Source organism: Anoplophora glabripennis, unplaced genomic scaffold, assembly GCF_000390285.2.
Source record: "Anoplophora glabripennis isolate ALB-LARVAE unplaced genomic scaffold, Agla_2.0 scaffold684, whole genome shotgun sequence".
Classification (NCBI taxonomy): Eukaryota; Metazoa; Arthropoda; class Insecta; order Coleoptera; family Cerambycidae; genus Anoplophora; species Anoplophora glabripennis.
Window position 1 is genome coordinate 208,354 of NW_019416764.1, and position 17,920 is coordinate 226,273.

Consider the following 17,920-nt stretch of genomic DNA (forward strand, 5'->3'; position numbering starts at 1 on the left):
CTGCTTTAAAAATTTTCTAGTTGTTTTAAAATGGTAACAACTGACAACAGTGATAGTAAGCTGATATAATTTACTACGCTAATTCTGGGTGATCCTGTTTGCGTTGCCCAGTGCAGTGGCGGCATAAATAAGAATTATAGTGAGATTAAAAAACAAATTATAACTCGACAATTTATTAGAAACAAAAATTTCCAGCCAAACAATTTTAGTATGAACGTAGGTACGCAGGTCCTTTTTCGCCATAACCATCTAACTGCCCCTCCCCGATTCGAAATTCTTCCCGCCGAAAATCGCCAAAATTAAATCGACGACTGCACCGCGCCAGGACAACATATCTATCATGTCCACATTATTCACAGTCCTCCGTTATCCTGATCCTCCGCACACCTACATCAACCCGCCTAGCTCAGAGGGCGCGCACGTCGCCGGCACCGTCTGCCCCACCGGATCACAGTTATCACAGCGTCGCGGCGACGAGCGTCTCGTAACGCGCGATGACCGCGGATGGATACGGCGAGACTCGAATCCATATTTAATGCGTTGTCAGTTGCATAATGCTGGCTGGTCCCATGGAAAAAGTTGCGCGCCTAAAATCGAGTACGATCCTCCTCGTATGGTGTGTAAGTGCTAAGAAAATGTGACAGGCCCCCGATAAAGTTTAGTGTGAAAAGTTTTCAACTCGCTGGATACTTGTGACTTTTAAAATGACTTTCCTGTCCTGCTGCAGTTTTTTTCTACTCCTGGTTCACAGCTCAGGTACAAATACATGCATGTGTGCTCAGTAAAACTCATCGAACAAAAATGTTGTCTCAATGTTGGAATAAAAAAAATACTTTCATGGAAAAAAGCGCAATTTTTCCCAAGAAAAAACAAAAAAGAAGAAAAATATTTGAATTTGTGTTTTAAACTAGTCTTCAACATGGTCTATTTATTTTGTTTTGATTTAAATAATACCGGAATGAAATGAAACAATATCTTATATTTTCAAATAATTATATTCTTTTTCTATCTAATAGCAAACAGCAGATAAAATATTTTAAATTCGAACCATTTAGTAGCAAATCTAACTAAAATAAATATTAAAGGCTTCACTAAAATTGTGTATTAAAGTATAAATTTTCTTGAAATTCTATTAAAGACGTACAGGTTGCCTTGTAAATATGAAAAGTTCCTTACCTAAATTAATTTATTTATATATAAAAAACGCAAGGTTAATGGTTGCAAAATATCTCAAATTGGTATTATCTTTTTAATGCTAGTGGTTATAATTTTTTCAAATGAAACGTTTTTTAACTAGTATTATATAACTTTTTCTACATCCAACAATAACTTCGAGTAACTTAATTTTCTAATAACAAAAGTTCGTGGAAAAAACATGAGAAGAAAAAAAGTTATTGTTAATTTTTATTGAATTATTTTTTTAAAAAAAAGTTAAATGTGCTATGTGAAATAACTAAATCTTCAAAACTATATTTAAGTGTTATTAACTCTCATTATCTTTCAGTTACAAGTGCATACAATTTTTTAATTAAATAAATAAACATTTTTACAAACATCGTGATAATAAATTACCTACTGACATACAATATTAAAAATTTAATTCTTACATAGTTGATTGGAAATGTGTAATAAAAAAATTTAAAAAAATTATGCTATATTGGAATAAACAGTCTTAAATAAAATAATTACAGCAGTTTTTAATAAAACTCTTTACGTTTCATTTTGAACTGGATATTCGATATCAAACGAAAAGTAATTGAAATTACTATCATGCTCTTTGGTGACAACTTTTATCTACAAACATAGAATGATGATCTCTATTCACTCCAATCATATTTTTTCATTTCGACCCTTGAGTAGTCCAAAGATCTCCCTTCAGCCAGTGCGTCTCACCTGTGATATGGAAATAAAGGCACATTTCGCATCTGTCGCCTGAGCTTACCCTTCATCCTTTGCCCTTCGATTTGCTGCTACCCCCAAATAAATTGAGATCGAGAGATCCAACACTGAGGAGCACTACGCAAACTAATATCTTACCTTAGAGTCATGTGCAATTCAAAATTTGGAGCATAGTAGCACATTAACTTTAAGCTATTGGCAAGGAAATCCATTACGAAGTTATTTGCTCTATTCCTAACATTAATATAAATTGTTATAGCATTGCTGATTTCTTTCCACTGCGGTCCAGTTAGGATGCATTCCTCCGTAGGTCTATTATTATATTAATTATATGAAAAGGTATATCAAATAAAATTATTTTAATTACACAGGATGTCCCATTTCCTATAACAGTTGTCTGTCTATTTTTTTATACACGATGATACTCATCCTGAATATATTTTTGAAATTTTGGTTGAATTAAAGATACATTTAAGACATTGATGATACTAAGTTTAGTCACATTGTTTTGGTACTAGTTAACGATTTTTCTTAATCATGATTGCTCGAAAATATTTCCTCCACAAGATGTGGAGGAGATAGATCATTTCTTCAAACATGAAAAATACTATCACTTAAGATATTTGAATATTTCTAGTCAGGGAATATGTTAAATTTGATTTGATAAACAAATTAAAATATATGCATATTCATTTACTTTATTTATATAGTTAACGACAACAGAATAATAAATCTAAAGGTATGAAGGAATTCGAACAACAAAATAATTAATAAAACACGACATTAGATGACATAAAATATGAAGAAAGAAAAAATAAAAACAGATGATAAGATACATAAAACTGGAAACGGTATTATTTTTTCTGGATCCACTAATTGGGTAATTAAGTAAACAATTCGTGAAATTAAATCTGAGATGAATTAGGTTTGATGATTTAGATAACCTCTTAATACTGAAATTGAATTTATTGATAATATATTACGCTTTTGACAATAATCTATTTTTGTAAAGATGCATACACTTATTACACTTATTATTTATTCTACGAGATGATAATTTTATCATAATATCCAAAATGATGGTGTATATCAAATATGGTATTTAACATGTTAATAAACTTAATTTGAATACTCTCTATGCGTTCAATATATTTACCACGAGGATTCCAAGTCACACTAGCATATTCAAGAATAGGGGAATGGTATAATAATGCAATTTATTTAGGACTAGCAAACGATTTAATTGTCCTCATGATAAACCCTAAATTAACCTTACAAGTTCTCCAGATGGATTTAATATGTAGACAGAAAATTAATTTCGAATTTTCGAAACAAGTGTGATTCCCGAATCGTTAATCGAATTTTTTTTTTAAGTTTACAATTATTTTTAAAATACTCATAATATTCCTGAGACATGTAAAAGGTACAAAATAGCATTTGTCAGTATTAATTAATAATTTTTTTCTCTGACAATATTTCCAAAATTTAGACAGATTCAAATTAATGTTAAAACTATCAGTTTTTGTAGTTTCATTGCACATTTTTAAATAATCGACGTAGAGAAAAAGTAATTGATGTCAAATAAAAATAAAGAAATAAGTAGATAGTTTAAGGTATGAACCGTGAGTAGCGCCATAAGTCACCTCAGCATGATTAATATTGACACACTGTATCCAATTACTTACGCAAGATATAATTAGTCTTAACAAATTGCTATGTATGCCGATGTTTTCGAGTTTAGCAAATAGATTGCTGTGGTCCCTATCAACTTGTTTACGATTAGACAGACATAGACCCTATATTAAAAACATAAGGAGCTGTTTTCTAAATATTTTTCCAGTGTTTTTGTGCAAAAGAAGACTAGAATTAGCATTTCCTCTACTGAGTCCAATTACCCTTCTATTCTTTGAAATATTAAATTATATTAAGACGATGTTAGAAATGGTTTAAAGGATTAAAATCTTATTAAAAATGGGGGTTGGGACAATATACCACCGGTTTTCGCAAAAAAATGTTGGTTGATCTAGGCGTTCTCTTTAACATTCCTTATAATCAATCACTTCCTGCAGGATGTTTTCCTACTAAATGGAAAAGTGTCTCTATTATACCTATATTTAAAAATGGCCAACGTAGTTTTATAAATAATTATAGACCTATAAGCAAACTTTCTGTTTTTGCGAAACTTTTCGAAACTTTTATGTATGATCACGTTTATTCACTGGTTAAAACTCAAATTATGGCTGAGCAACAAGGATTTTTTAAAAATAGATCTGTTGAAACTAACCTCATGATATTTTCTCAATTTATATTAGACCATTTGGACAATCGGGTTCAGGTTGATGCGGTCTACACCGACTTTAGTAAGACTTTCGACAAAATTGATCCTGGAATCTTGTTGAATAGACTTATCGGTGTGGGTGGCACCTTGCTCAACTGGACGGAGTCTTATTTGACCGACAGATCACAGTGTGTTGAAGTTAACGGATTCACGTCAAATTTCACTATGACACCCTCAGAAGTACCTCAGGTATCGCACTAGGGGCCTTTAATGTTCATAATTTATATGAATAAAATAAAAGAATATAGTTTGTTAGGATACGCTGATGATTTTAAGCTATTTTTACCTATTCGTGATGTTACTGATTGTCTAAAACTTCAGAACGATCTTGATGCTTTTATAATTTTTGGTAAAAATAATAATTTGTTTATTAATATCGACAAATGCCATACAATCACTTTTACTCGAAATAAACATCTTTTCCTATATCATAATAGTATTAATGGCATAATTTTAAATCGTAAAAATGAAATTAGAGACCTTGGAGTGATTTTTGATAGTAAAATGTTATTTAATGCCCATATTAACAAACTAATATCTAACACCCTAAAGATGCTGGTTTTCATTATGAAGTAGTCGAAACAGTCTACTAATTCTAAAGTCATATTGCTTGTATATTACACGATCGTATTTAGTAAAATTAATGTTGCTTCAGTTATAAGGAATCCTCAATATACATACATAATATCATATTAGTCGCATTGAAATGATTCAACATAAATGTTTTAATTTTTTTTCTTTTAAGTGTAGGAGAACTTTGAACGACAACAATTTTCATAGATTATGTGGAATATAATATAATAAGTTTAGCTAACAGGAGAGTATTAGCGGATGTTAATAACCTGTATAAAATTATTAATGGTAAAATCGACTGTGTCCAATTAATTAGTAAAATATTTTTTAATATACCATGCAGGCCGTTTAGGTTCTACGACTTATTGCTTTTAAACATACCAATGCCTCCGCAAACTCTTCTGTGTGCAGAATGATGCGTTCTTATAACGATATTTATAGCTGTTTAGATTTATTCTCTACATCTTTAGTTTCATTTAAGAGATTGCTCAAACGTTTACTTCTTTTTAATATTGTCTATGCTATTTATAATCTTATAACTTTGTACTGTTGTTTCATGTATATTTGTTAATATGTGTACCAAATTTGATTTTCTAAGAAAAATAGTTTTCAAATTATTTGAAAAAAAAATAAGTTATCTATTTAGAAGGCCATATCTCAGTAAGCGTGCACTTTTGTATATAGATAAGTTAGGCTAAATAGTCTTATTTTCTTCCAAGGAACCTGTGCTCAAGCGTTGTCCATCCTTTTCGGGGACACCGTATGTTATCCCGTTGATTTGCCTGGGAAGTTTATTTCGTTTAAAATTTTACATGCAATTTGGAATTTCCTACTGTATTTATATATTTTAAAATTATAGACTCAAATGAGGACTTTCAAGAATTGAAATGAATAAATTTCGTCATAGGAGTCATGTTTTATATTGACATTTATACGTAGGCCTTAGAGGCATAAATAAAATGTGGCTTTCAGCTAAATTGAAACGTAACTTATACCGACTTCCGTCGAGGTCGGGACACCAGTTCCATATTTTCGTATCTGCAATACTCCCGCGTATGTGCCGTTAAGGTTTTTATTCTGTTAATTCACTTCGGATTTTGACACTCCGGTTCTCATCGATCGCCAGCATATATTGCGACAAAAGAGAGAGAATGATTTTGGAATAAACCGACGATTCCAAAGCATATGCTAGAGTCACACAAGACACCACTGTACGAACATGATAGCTACCTAAGAATGTTTTATAATAATATATATGTAATATAATAAGCTGTTATAACATATGTATGTTTTATAAAAAGGGATTTTAGCATTTTCAGTACGTTTACACAAAAGACACCCAAAAATTCATATGAGGAAAAAAGATTTTATTAATTAAAAAGTTTACAGTCTTTACATGTTTACAGACATTGGCATTAAATATGAAAGAGGATATTGGACAAATGCCCTCCGCGATTCATTTTACGTACTCGAGACTTCTTTTAAGACAATTCTGTATCACGCTTTCGCATACCTGGCTGAATTTCGTCGATAACTTTCCGAATTTCTGCCTTTAATTCAAATATTCATAAGCTTTGGACTTGAGGAATCCCCACAGGAAATAGTCGCATGGCGTATAATCGCATGATCCTGGTGGCCAAGTCAGTTCACTGTTACGCGAGATCAGTCGTCTATTACATTTCTGCCGCAACAAGTGTATAGTTTCACGTGTCGTATATGACAATTGTCACTATCTTGCTGGAACCATATGTCAGCCAAATCCATGCCATCCAAATGAAGCTACAAAAAGTTAAATAGCATTTCTCTATATCGTTCTCCATTGACAATTACTGCGTTTCCAGCCTTATTTTCAAAAAAGAATGAACCAATCAGACCACACTCACTCTTTGGGTATACTATGGTCGTTCTTGAAGGACCCAAAGATTGTCTCTGCTCCAAATTCGACAGTTTTGCTTGTTCACATTCCTAAAATGGAAATCGGCCTCGTCGCTAAAGATGATTTTCTAAGCAAAATCACCGTCCACTTGTTGATTGTCCAATATCCAATCAGCGAATGTCTGGCGTGCGTATTAAATGGTCCTCTGGTTTACACAAGTTGCTGTACATAAAGATGTGCTGCTAAGTCAATGTTTTTATCAGCTACGTCATATGTATTGTGGGTACACATGTCTGCAAGTGACCCATTTTAAGTATTACAAGCGACAAGAAACAATGTGCAACGCGGGATGCGTTACCCGAAAGAGGACTACAGCAGATTGGCGCCAAGGACCAGATACTTATACCTGCGAACGACTCCACGCCAGGAAGACTTTCCAGCGAACGCTCGCCCCTTTTCACTAACCTTGTTTTCAATAAAAATACTTTTATTTTATCGTTGAGAGAGTTTTATTTTGCAGCACAACGAAAGCAACCCTCAGCATTATGTTCCCACCATATTCATTGCTTTATTAATATACACATAAACAAGCACCGAACAAAATGTTTTTTTCATATAAAGAATAAAGTCAAAACCAGGAATCAAGAAAAATAAATTACAATTTAAACATTAACAATTTTACTTGAAACTTCAACAATTACACATTTCCGTAATGAAAACTAAACTAGAACTATTAGTAGCTTTAAGGCTTTCGTGGTCGTGTTGATTTTAAATTATGGTGGTTTTCAAGATGTTATACCTTGGCCTAAGTACCTGGTCACCGCAAGTTGCAGAATTGCATTACACTACCTTTGGGTTTAAGAGCTAAGAAACCTGCCCTTGTCGTTCTCGGGCTAGGTTCTGTGGGAACGCACCCGCTAACAGAAACCCTACGTCTGCCCTGTTGTTCAGGTCAACTCATCATTGGTTCTAAGGCCACTACGGATGAAACTGCTTCTCAGACAATAGTAGTCGTGCTGTGAGAGTAGTAGTTTCCTACGTCATGTCCTGTGTCATTAGTTAACTATTTTGGATGTTTTAAAAGAGGAGCAGCCGTGTTGACGGTTTAAGGACTTTAAGACGAAGACTTAAGGCCTAGGACTTCAGACTAAAAGGCAGAGCCTTCATTAATGTTTACAAGCCATGTGACCGTCGAGCGTAGTCAACCAACAATTCACGGTAAGATCAAATGGAAGTCCCTAAACCTCAGTGGAGTGGTTGATTGACATGAACTGTCGACAATAAACTTAATACATATAATTTAGTACTAGGTACATACTTCCGAAACATACTTTTGTTTTTCCGTTAAAATACTTTCAACTTTATTAAATGGAGAAAACTATCAAACTTCACTTGTTAATGAACAAATTGCAAATATTTACTATGAAAGCAAAATTAATATGATGTGAACTTATAATAGTTTATTATTATTTTTTATTTAAATACAGAGTAGAATAAACATAGTTTACTTTTTATTATAGATAAAATAACATTACGAAAAAGTTCCATTAATTTACAAATCATTGCTCTTCGCTTGCTAATTCAAATTCATCAATTAGTAACCTATACTGCCATATTTGCGATAAAACATTACGTATTATGTTCAAAATTATGTCTTTCAATAGCTATCCACAAAACTCTCTTGTGCATATTTTCATACACATTTTGCAGTTGTTCTTCCGTTATATTCTTGACATCGCTTCACAAATGCCTAGTTTTAAGGGATATAAACCGGTAAAACTTTAGCACCACCCTCTTTTGCGGCAGAATAAGTGATAACTGTAATCAAACTAAAATTTTCCATTGTATCACTTTCAAGTACTTGCTCTAATGGTTCCAGGAATAAATAAAGTGAAAATTTAATGAAAACACTGTCCGCATTGTCAAAAAGGGCAACAACCGAAAAAGACTTTAAATTAAACTGTATTTAGGGAGAAATTAAGTCTTGCTCTGAAAGACTTCACAGAAAATCTTGTTTATCCGAGATAAAGGGCAGCTCTCGTAGCCAGTGGGAATGGAATTGCGAAACTGGAATTTGTTGCCTTTCGCGATATTTGATTTATTTCGCAGAGCGTTCCATATAGGCATGAAACACACAAAAAGTACGCGATATATTCCGATACCGTTTGCACTTTTACTGTGACATAAATATATACGGCGCTAAATTCGTCTTCCGTATATGTATTTTCCTTTACGTTATGATGCGTTTCGTGGTTTGATATCCTCTACTGGTTCATAGTCCTCCTCCGAAAATATTGACGAACGTATAAATAAACAAAATAAAGGATTTACTGAAAAAAAAAATAATGAGTCGGTCATTACTTACTACCAACAGTGGCATTGCAAGTAAGGTGGGTAAATGTTTGATTAAAAGAGAAATAAAAAATTATTTAAAGAATTTCAGTCATAAAATTTTTAATTGAAAGTTTGATAGTGAAGTTAACAATCACGTCGTCATTTTTGAAAGGCTGTAACTTCGTGAGAAATGGTCGTATCGAGAAAAAAAAGAGAAGCATGTTGAAGCTTGAAGATTGTAGTTTTGAAATCTTGAGATGAAAACGTTTTATTTTATAATTTTTTTTTTCAAAATGGGCTCAAAAAATTTTTTTCTGGCTATCAATTTCCCTTTGAGATATCGGCAATTGAGTGAAAAGTCATTTTTTTATCACCGATAACTAATGATCGTACAGCGAATGGAAGGTGGGTTTTAGAAAGCTGAAACAATCCCCTTCAAAGGCCTTTGCTATGTTTCAGATTTTTTTTATACTCGCATTTGAAAAAATGTAAAAAAATTACTTTTTCTGCTGTTTTGGAAAATCAACGACTACTTTGCAAATATTTCTAAAAGTACCAATGTTTGTAATTTTTTTTAGCTTAATACAAATTGCCGATTTCAAAATTTACAGGCCATGAGCATGCATTGAGCTAAAAAAAACTACAAACATTAGTACTTCCTGCAATATTTGTAAAGTATGATTTTCCAAATCAGCAGAAAAAGCACTTTTTTGTACTTTTTCAAATTAATGCTCAGTATAATTTTTTTTTCACAAGCATAGCAAAAGGCCCTTGAAGAGGATTGATTCAGGTTTGTTAGGTACCATCATGAGATTTCCATGAGCAAAAAAAGGTGACTTTTCACACACCAGACGATATCTCAATGAGAAACAATCGTATAGAAAATTAAAAAAAAAACAAATTGAAGCTGATGAATCAGGCTAAATGACCCTGGCATTAAATAAGCCAGAAAAAAATTTTCTAAGCCCTTGTACAGTTTTGAAAAAAAAATGGTAAAATTTTCAGTGATGTTAAAAAAAATTTTTCATCCTTTATATTTCTTCATTTGAAATCTAAATGAAAGAGAAATGCTAAATTCTATTTGATTTTGGGTAAAGCTGCGTAAAGAAAGTGATGATTCTCGGACTGATCATGTTTTTTTTACAGCACTTTATTGTTATAATATTTTCTAACTATAATTATGAAACAATTTCGCCACATAAATTTCTCCTGCTTATTAGTTATACAATAGAAGATGACCCATTAGAGTAAGATCTCCTTTCCTTCTAGTAATTTTGTAGATGATTTTATATGTGTGACCTACCAAGACCAATGGGAGTGAAGAACCGATTTGTAATAATTATTTGTTTTCTATCTCTCGCAACCTCTTACCCACGCAGCTGAGTGTACAACAAACCTCCACTCATGACAATATTATGTCAGATGGCATCACGCTAATTTTTTTAAGCTAAAATATTATTTAAAAATCAAATCAATCAAAAATATAGTTACCAAGGAAAAACAGGTAACACCATCGATACAAATAACTTCTAACATTGCCTAAAAAATTAACTAAAAGTCATAATTCGAGTCTGTTGTGTCGCTACAAAGGCGATAAATCACTACATCGGGCAACACTGCTTCCACGCATTTTTGATGTGAGTTGGTTTGCCTCCGTGTATTTATGAGTAACGGGAAAAACAATTTCAGAAAAATAATAATGGCAGTGTTTTATTTACCTGAGATTTCATTTAATTTCAGCTAATTGATCAATTACGATAACGGAGATTAAGTGAGATCTCAGGTAAATAAAAGTAATAAAACAGGGCTAATAGTATAAGGTTTTGAAATTGCATTATTACCAAGACAACGTGAGGTATAATTAAAAATAGTATAAACAGGTGCTTTTGACATTAAGAATAATTTCAAATCTTTGACACAATCATGGAAAAGTATAATTACAATTCTATTTACTACCAGTAAAATGAGATAATGATAATAACAAGAACTTTTCTTTAATCTTAAGTACATAGTAATCTGTTCTTTACTCTCTGTGAGATTACTATTGGAAATCTCTGGTTTATTCTGTCATTTGCGTCTTGTTTTTCGCGGAACTCTAATTTGATGTTCTCGTCCTAGGAAATAAGCACGGCACGTCTTTGTTGGGAAAATAATTAAGCAAACGTTGCATTCCAGTAAAGTTTGTTATCTTTTTTGGATCTTAACAAAACAAACAAATTAAATTTCGAGTTGCTAATGCGTTGCTTTGTTTATCACCTATTCTCAGTAAATCAAGTTATGGTCGTCTGTTGAATTCGTTTAGGAAAATTAAGTGTTTCGTTTTCGAGAAATACTTTGTGTCTGCATGGACATTTTTTAAGGATTTTAATACAATTACTTAAACTCTGTTAGAAAGATTTTTTTAATGAATGCGTTTCTATTAATAAAAATTCTCTTCGTTCTTCTATAAAAAAAAATTGTAAAATACATAGTTAATACCTAACAAGATTAATTAATAATTCTTATTCACATTAATGAAAAATGTCATATACAGGGTGTCCCACGGTGACGAGACATTAGACATATTTCATGGCGTCCACCTAACGCTTCCGGTTATAACGGAAGTTGACGTCATCTTCGTTATTTTAAATGGAACATTATTGCAATTCTACGTCAATTTTTAGGTGAACTTTCATGAAAGTTTCCTATTCTTAAAGTTAACCGTTTTTGATATATTTAATTTTTTTCAAAAAAAATTTAAGAAGCACTGCCTAATTCAAAAATATGTGTATTTTACAATAATAAAGTTAGAGCGATAAAATTTATAGGGGACATAACTAAAACTCTAAGCTTCCCTGCAATAATTTCAAAATAACTTAATTTCATAGAGGGTGGTAGAAATTTAATGCCGAATTTTGTCAACTTTAAACCATCTTAACTTATTTTTTAAATCGAATACCCTATATATTTTTGCGCAGCCTGATGAACAATTTTATTCTGTTTCGAATGGTATAATGGTTCCCTATACCTATCTCTTTTGGTTTTTAATGAATTTACTGTTTTTCGTGCAGTCAACGGATATCGCACAATTTCTACGAGGATGATTGTGAAATTTTTAGTGGAACTTCAAAACAAGCACCTAATCTGTCACCAGTTTATTGTTGTCAATTTAACACATACAGTGATTGTTTATTTGACTATTATTTATTGTTAAAGATGATGGTCGTACGTAATGTTACGAATAGTTTTTACGGTTCAAAAATAATCGTCAGTCAATTGAAAATGATCCTCGACCAGGAAGGACTTTCACTGAAGATTCCCACGTTAAGAAAGTCAATCAAGTGCAAATGTTATTTAATTTACACCAATAAATGTTGTCTTTTCTTAATATTTTTAGTTGTAAAACACATTTCGTAAAAAATTTTAGATTTTTTAGACTTTTTTGCACTTATGAATATTATTTTATTCGATATTACTGCTTTATGTTAATTTTAATTGTTTTTCAATGTGTACTGTACTTGTCGTATACAAATAAATAAAATTAAAACCATTCAAAACAAACCTTATAATCTTAAGAAATTCCGAAATATAGTTAAACAGTATCCTATTTAAGAACAAAAGTTTATTTTGCGTTGTTTTTATTTTCCCCTTCATGAAAATTTGTACAACTTTTACATTTAACATTTCTCTATTTCTAAAATAACAGTTGAAAGAGGAAGTGCAAAATGTTGGAAAACACACCCGTACGAATATTTCTTATATGAGTTATATTAGCCTGTAATGTCGGCGTCATATATCTGGCTGCACAAATTTCGATTAAAGCTATAATTAATGCGAAAAAAGTTTCTAATGTCAAAGATTCACATATCCGAATTTCGATTAAGTGAAATGGAAACTGGTGAAAAAAGTTTAATTCAAATCATCTCTTTAATAAATATCTGTCGTATTGAAAATAAAATGACATTGGAAAATGTCAAGAGATGACATGAATTAGATTACTGTGAAACAATAAGAATGATATTAAAATGAATATTAAAATTTTTTTGCAAATTTAAAAGTTGAAATGGAAAGTGTAGATTTAAATGGTATTACAAATGTCTATTCAATTATTTTACTTTTTTCCTTCCTAAGCCATAATCGGAGTTCTCAAAGTTTAAAATGATCCACATCGGGGTTATACTAAGACGGGATTTTAAGAATTTATGATTATTACATTTTGTATAACATATTTAATATTTTAAAATAAATCATATACCTAATAAAATGCGAAAAATAAAATGTGGGAGAAATTTGATTCGGAAATATCCCCGCCAGCGTCCTAATATATTTTCTGGAAGGGAAATAACCCGGCGCCATTATTATCATTTCCTGGACGGAGACCGGAAGAGAGCGATTATTACATTTGGACCCGGAATTCGGCCTACTCCTAGCCGTAAAGCAAACTTTTGGGCCGACATTTGGTTATCAATGAAATTTCGTATGGGCGAAGTTCGCCGTTTATTACGCAGGGAATGCAATCGCTCCTTTTCACGGAATTTTGACTTCATAAAACTGAACTTCGAACTTAATTTTGATAATTGCTTGTACAGGGGTCCGTAACATTTTCGTTTTTAAGTGGCACGGACGAGGAGGTGTTTGAATGAAGTTTGGCTGGTAACAATTTGTAAAATCTAACGTTAAGGAAATATAAATTCGGGGAGGTGCTTTTGAACAAAGTATTATTATAATCGTATATACGGGAATTACCAATTTTCATATTTTGTATTGAAGTTCTAAGATATATATATATATATAATTCAATTAAGTCTCACTTTCGATAGATTTGAGTAGAAGAATTTACGTTTTTGCTATCAGGAGCATAGAAGAGATAAGAGGAACTTTAACTTCTTGCAAGAATGTTTGAACATTTAATAAGTGTTATTATACAAAGTTTTATCATTAAAGTGGAGAAATTTGTAGTATACGTGAAGAGGTGATTGAGCAAAATTTATTATCCTTTGGATATCTAATTTGTATCTACAAAAAAATGTAGCATACAGTTCGTTTAATATAACTTTGGTAATATCGATTATTATACAATAATATGTAGGTATTTCATTTGTTGAACAAAAATTAGCTTGTCATATTTTTGAATATACTCCTCTTTCTTTGCAACGCAATAACAATCTTTGTGTCTCAAATGTTATTTCAAACTGTAGACGAGTTTTGAATATACTATTACAAACCAAAAAGTAAGAGACATGGAAACATCATCTCAAACGTATAGTTCTCATATTAAAAAGTTCAAGATTCACGTCTTCATTGTAAAAATTACACTATACAAGTAAATAAAATGAATTTACAAGAGTTCCTCTTTTTGATTTACTCCATGTGCAACTGTTACAAACCTTAAAGGTACACTATGATCACCGTTATACTGCAATCGAATTGGAGTTTAAACGAAAATATATATATATANCAATGAATAATAGATTAAATGAAAAATGAAAGAAAAATGGACGAAGGTAAAGTTGAATAAACAACGAGAAGGATCATTATTCGAGATTGATTCAAAATTTAGTGCAAACATATAGGTGATTTCAGGGCTCCAACCATGTATGGGAGGCCCCAGTAGATTATAATGTAATTGCACTTCATGATGGGGAAGGGTATGTAGAACGGTAATATCAAAAAACTAACTCGAAAGAAGTAACGCTGAGTTGGCTAATTGCAAATAAGTGGCAAAATTACATATTTTATTCACTTTTTTTACTGCCCATGAAAATCTAGGCGACGTAACTGAAAATTAGTTATTTTATGTACTAGGCAATTAAATTACTTACAATGTTAGGTACCTAGAGCAATATTTCACCAATTTAATAACTGTAAAATAAAGATCAAACGCGGAAAAATCAGTATTCGAAATTAGCGCATTATTATTGTAAAAATCGATGGATGTTAATTAAATGTATGGAAAAGACGGTCAATCAAATGACCAACATGTGTGTGGAGTAACAAATACCTGGAAGGAAGAAATTATAAGTTCTCTGGAGACCACTTGTCGTCGTCTGTCAGCAGACTTAAAGAGCTTCAGAAGAATGAATCAATAACAATACTGCCTGCCGCCAAGGGGAACGCAACAGTCGTACTGAGCACCGTTGACTACATCGCCAAGGAAGAGAACCTATTGTTGGATCCCATTTACAAGAACATCCGAAACAACCGAATCAAGAATGCTGAGAAGAAGGTAGCCGCTGCAGTCTGAATCTCAAACATACCCAAGGAACTTCACAGGACTTTGATCCAAACCGACTCAAGAACACCTCAGCTATACTGCTTGCCAAAGATTCACCAAATATCCCTCTTCTACCGACAGTGAGTGCAGTTGGATCAGCAACACACCCTCTGGTCCGATACATCGCACAGGAAAAAAGGGACTTAGTAGGGGGGGCAGAGCATCACGTCAAAAACGCCAGAGACTTTATCGACAGGATTCGAGAAATTGAACTCCAACCAGGAAATATCCTAGTGAGCTTCGATGTTACATCCCTATTTACAAAAGTACCCGTCGACGAAGCCTTGGAGGAACTGCATCGAAGACTAATCGCAGAGGACAAGGATGAGAGCCTAATGAATTTGGCGAAAGTGTGCATAAAATCGACCTTCTTTGCATTCCGGGACGAATTCTACGAACAGACGAAGGGAGCAGCAATGGGTTCAGCGTTATATACAGTCCTGGCCAATATATACATGGAAGCCTTTGAGAACAAAGCCCTGGAATCCACAACGTTGAAGCCTAAGTGCTGGCACCTATATATTGACGACAACTACATCATCTTGCCTCACGGACGCAACACTGTAGTGGATTTCCTGGATCACATCAATGGGATACATCCAGATATCCAGTTTATCATGGAAGTAGAGAAAAAGGCCTCCCTTCTCTTCTTGGATTTTTTGGTTGAGAGGAAATCAGATGGCACTTTAGGACATCGAGTATATAGGAAGCCAACTCACACAGACATATATCTGAATGCGGAGTCCCACCACTAGAGATGTCGAAAAAGTATCAATTCGTTACATGATTACCTACTCGTTACTCGATTGGATCCGAAGTAACGATTACTCGTTTGAAAAAGTATTTGTTACTTTTGCTTATTTGATTACTTCTTGGATATAGACAATACGTTATCTAATGGAATATGAATACTTATGCAATGCTCACTTGACACTTATATATATTATATCGATACGAAACGAGTACTTGTACGTTGCCATACAATTTTATTTGTTTTGTGTACCATATTTTTATACCTACTTATATTAGAAAAAATCTTTCCTATAAAAGACTTGAAACATGCATAAGAGTGTATATAATACATAATCTAAAAAATATGTAGTTTCTATTTTTGATTATTTTAAAACTTATTGTTTATTTTCGAAATATATATTTATATTCGTAATTTGATCGTTGCATTTCTTTTTTTAAGAGGAATTGAGGTTAGATTATATTCATAATATGATGCGGTTTGATATTTACTCGTCTATAACTTACAGTACTGTATATCAATTAGGTAACTACTGATTACTATTCTATTTAGAATATTTTGAAGTCACTACTCATAGTAATCAAAGTAACGAATACAAATTGCCGATTACTTAAACCGAAAGTAATCGGTACTCTTGATTACTCAACAGTAATCATATTTGACATCTCTACCCACCACCACCCAGCCCAGAAAGAGCGGATCATAAATACCTTGATTCATCGAACGCGGATCATCAGCGAGCCAAGACACTTGGCCGAGGAACTAGAACACCTACGCACGGCCCTAACAGGGAATGGCTACATGGCGAGAAATATCGAACGAACTATCAGGCGGAGACATACGCCCATGGAGAAACAGGAGTACTTAGCGACCTTACGTGAAATGTTGTACAGATAAAATCGGGCATTTTTTGCAGAAGAGGAATATCAAGACAGTATTCAGCACTGTAAAGAAGGTGGCGGCAGCGATTCCAAAGACCTGTAACAACGACCAGCTCCAGGCCCCCGGTGTGTACAATACAGTATTCCTTGCTCTTGTGGAAAGGTCTACATAGGACAAACAGGAAGGCACATCAACACGAGATTAAAGGAACACAAAAGTCACCTAAAAATTAACAACTGGGATAAATCGGCGGTATAAGAGCATAGGGTGAACACGGGACACACAGTGGATCTGAGTGAACTCAACGTGGTGATGAGAGAGAGAGAGAGAGAGAAGATTTTGGCTCCGACTATACAGAGAAGCATTAGAAATTTACAAAAATCCGAACAATTTCAACAGGGGTAGTAGAAGAGAGTCATCCGTGAAATCAACCCACTGAAACGTCAGCAACGCGTACGTATCAAATATAAATAGTGACAAGTAGTAACAAGATTAGTAGATCTAGTTTCAGAGTAACTTCTGATGAAGAGAGCGATATGTCTCTCGAAACGTCAAGAGTTGTAAATCGACGAGGTGGCAACCAGCTCGAAAATCATTCAACTAAACACCTGGAGCAACAATTTCACGATCAATAGAATCAGTGTTTGGCAGACATGTTAGTCATTGGATTGACCGTCTTTTCCATAAATTTCAGCGACATCCATCGGTTTATGCAATAATACTGATTTTTTCGCGTTCGACCTTTATTTTACAATTAATAAATTAGTGAAATATCACTTTAGGTACTTTAAATTGTAGGCAATTTAATTGCCTACAGCATAAAATAAAATTGATTTTCCTATAGGTCGCCTAGATTTTCATGGGCAGTAAAGAAGTGAAAAAACACGTAATCTACCCTTCTCGTAAAGTGCAATAAAATGTCTATTAATATATTTTTTAATTTTTAATGGTTTATGATCTAATTCGACTAGACTTTTAACACATCACCCTATTGTATTTAATTGTATGATCTAT

The 17,920-nt window shown here is 32.9% G+C and overlaps 1 protein-coding gene across 1 annotated transcript in view; it reads left to right on the forward strand.

Annotated features, from left to right (window-relative positions):
• The window catches only part of LOC108913546, a 74,176-nt gene extending 57,098 nt beyond the window's left edge, over nt 1-17,078 (forward strand). The window contains exons 2-4 of the mRNA XM_018719109.1: nt 14,991-15,225; nt 15,273-15,971; nt 16,941-17,078. Coding sequence (XP_018574625.1) covers nt 14,991-15,225; nt 15,273-15,971; nt 16,941-17,078 — 1,072 coding nt within the window. The remainder of the gene's footprint in view (nt 1-14,990; nt 15,226-15,272; nt 15,972-16,940) is intronic.
• Nucleotides 17,079-17,920: the final 842 nt, after the last annotated feature.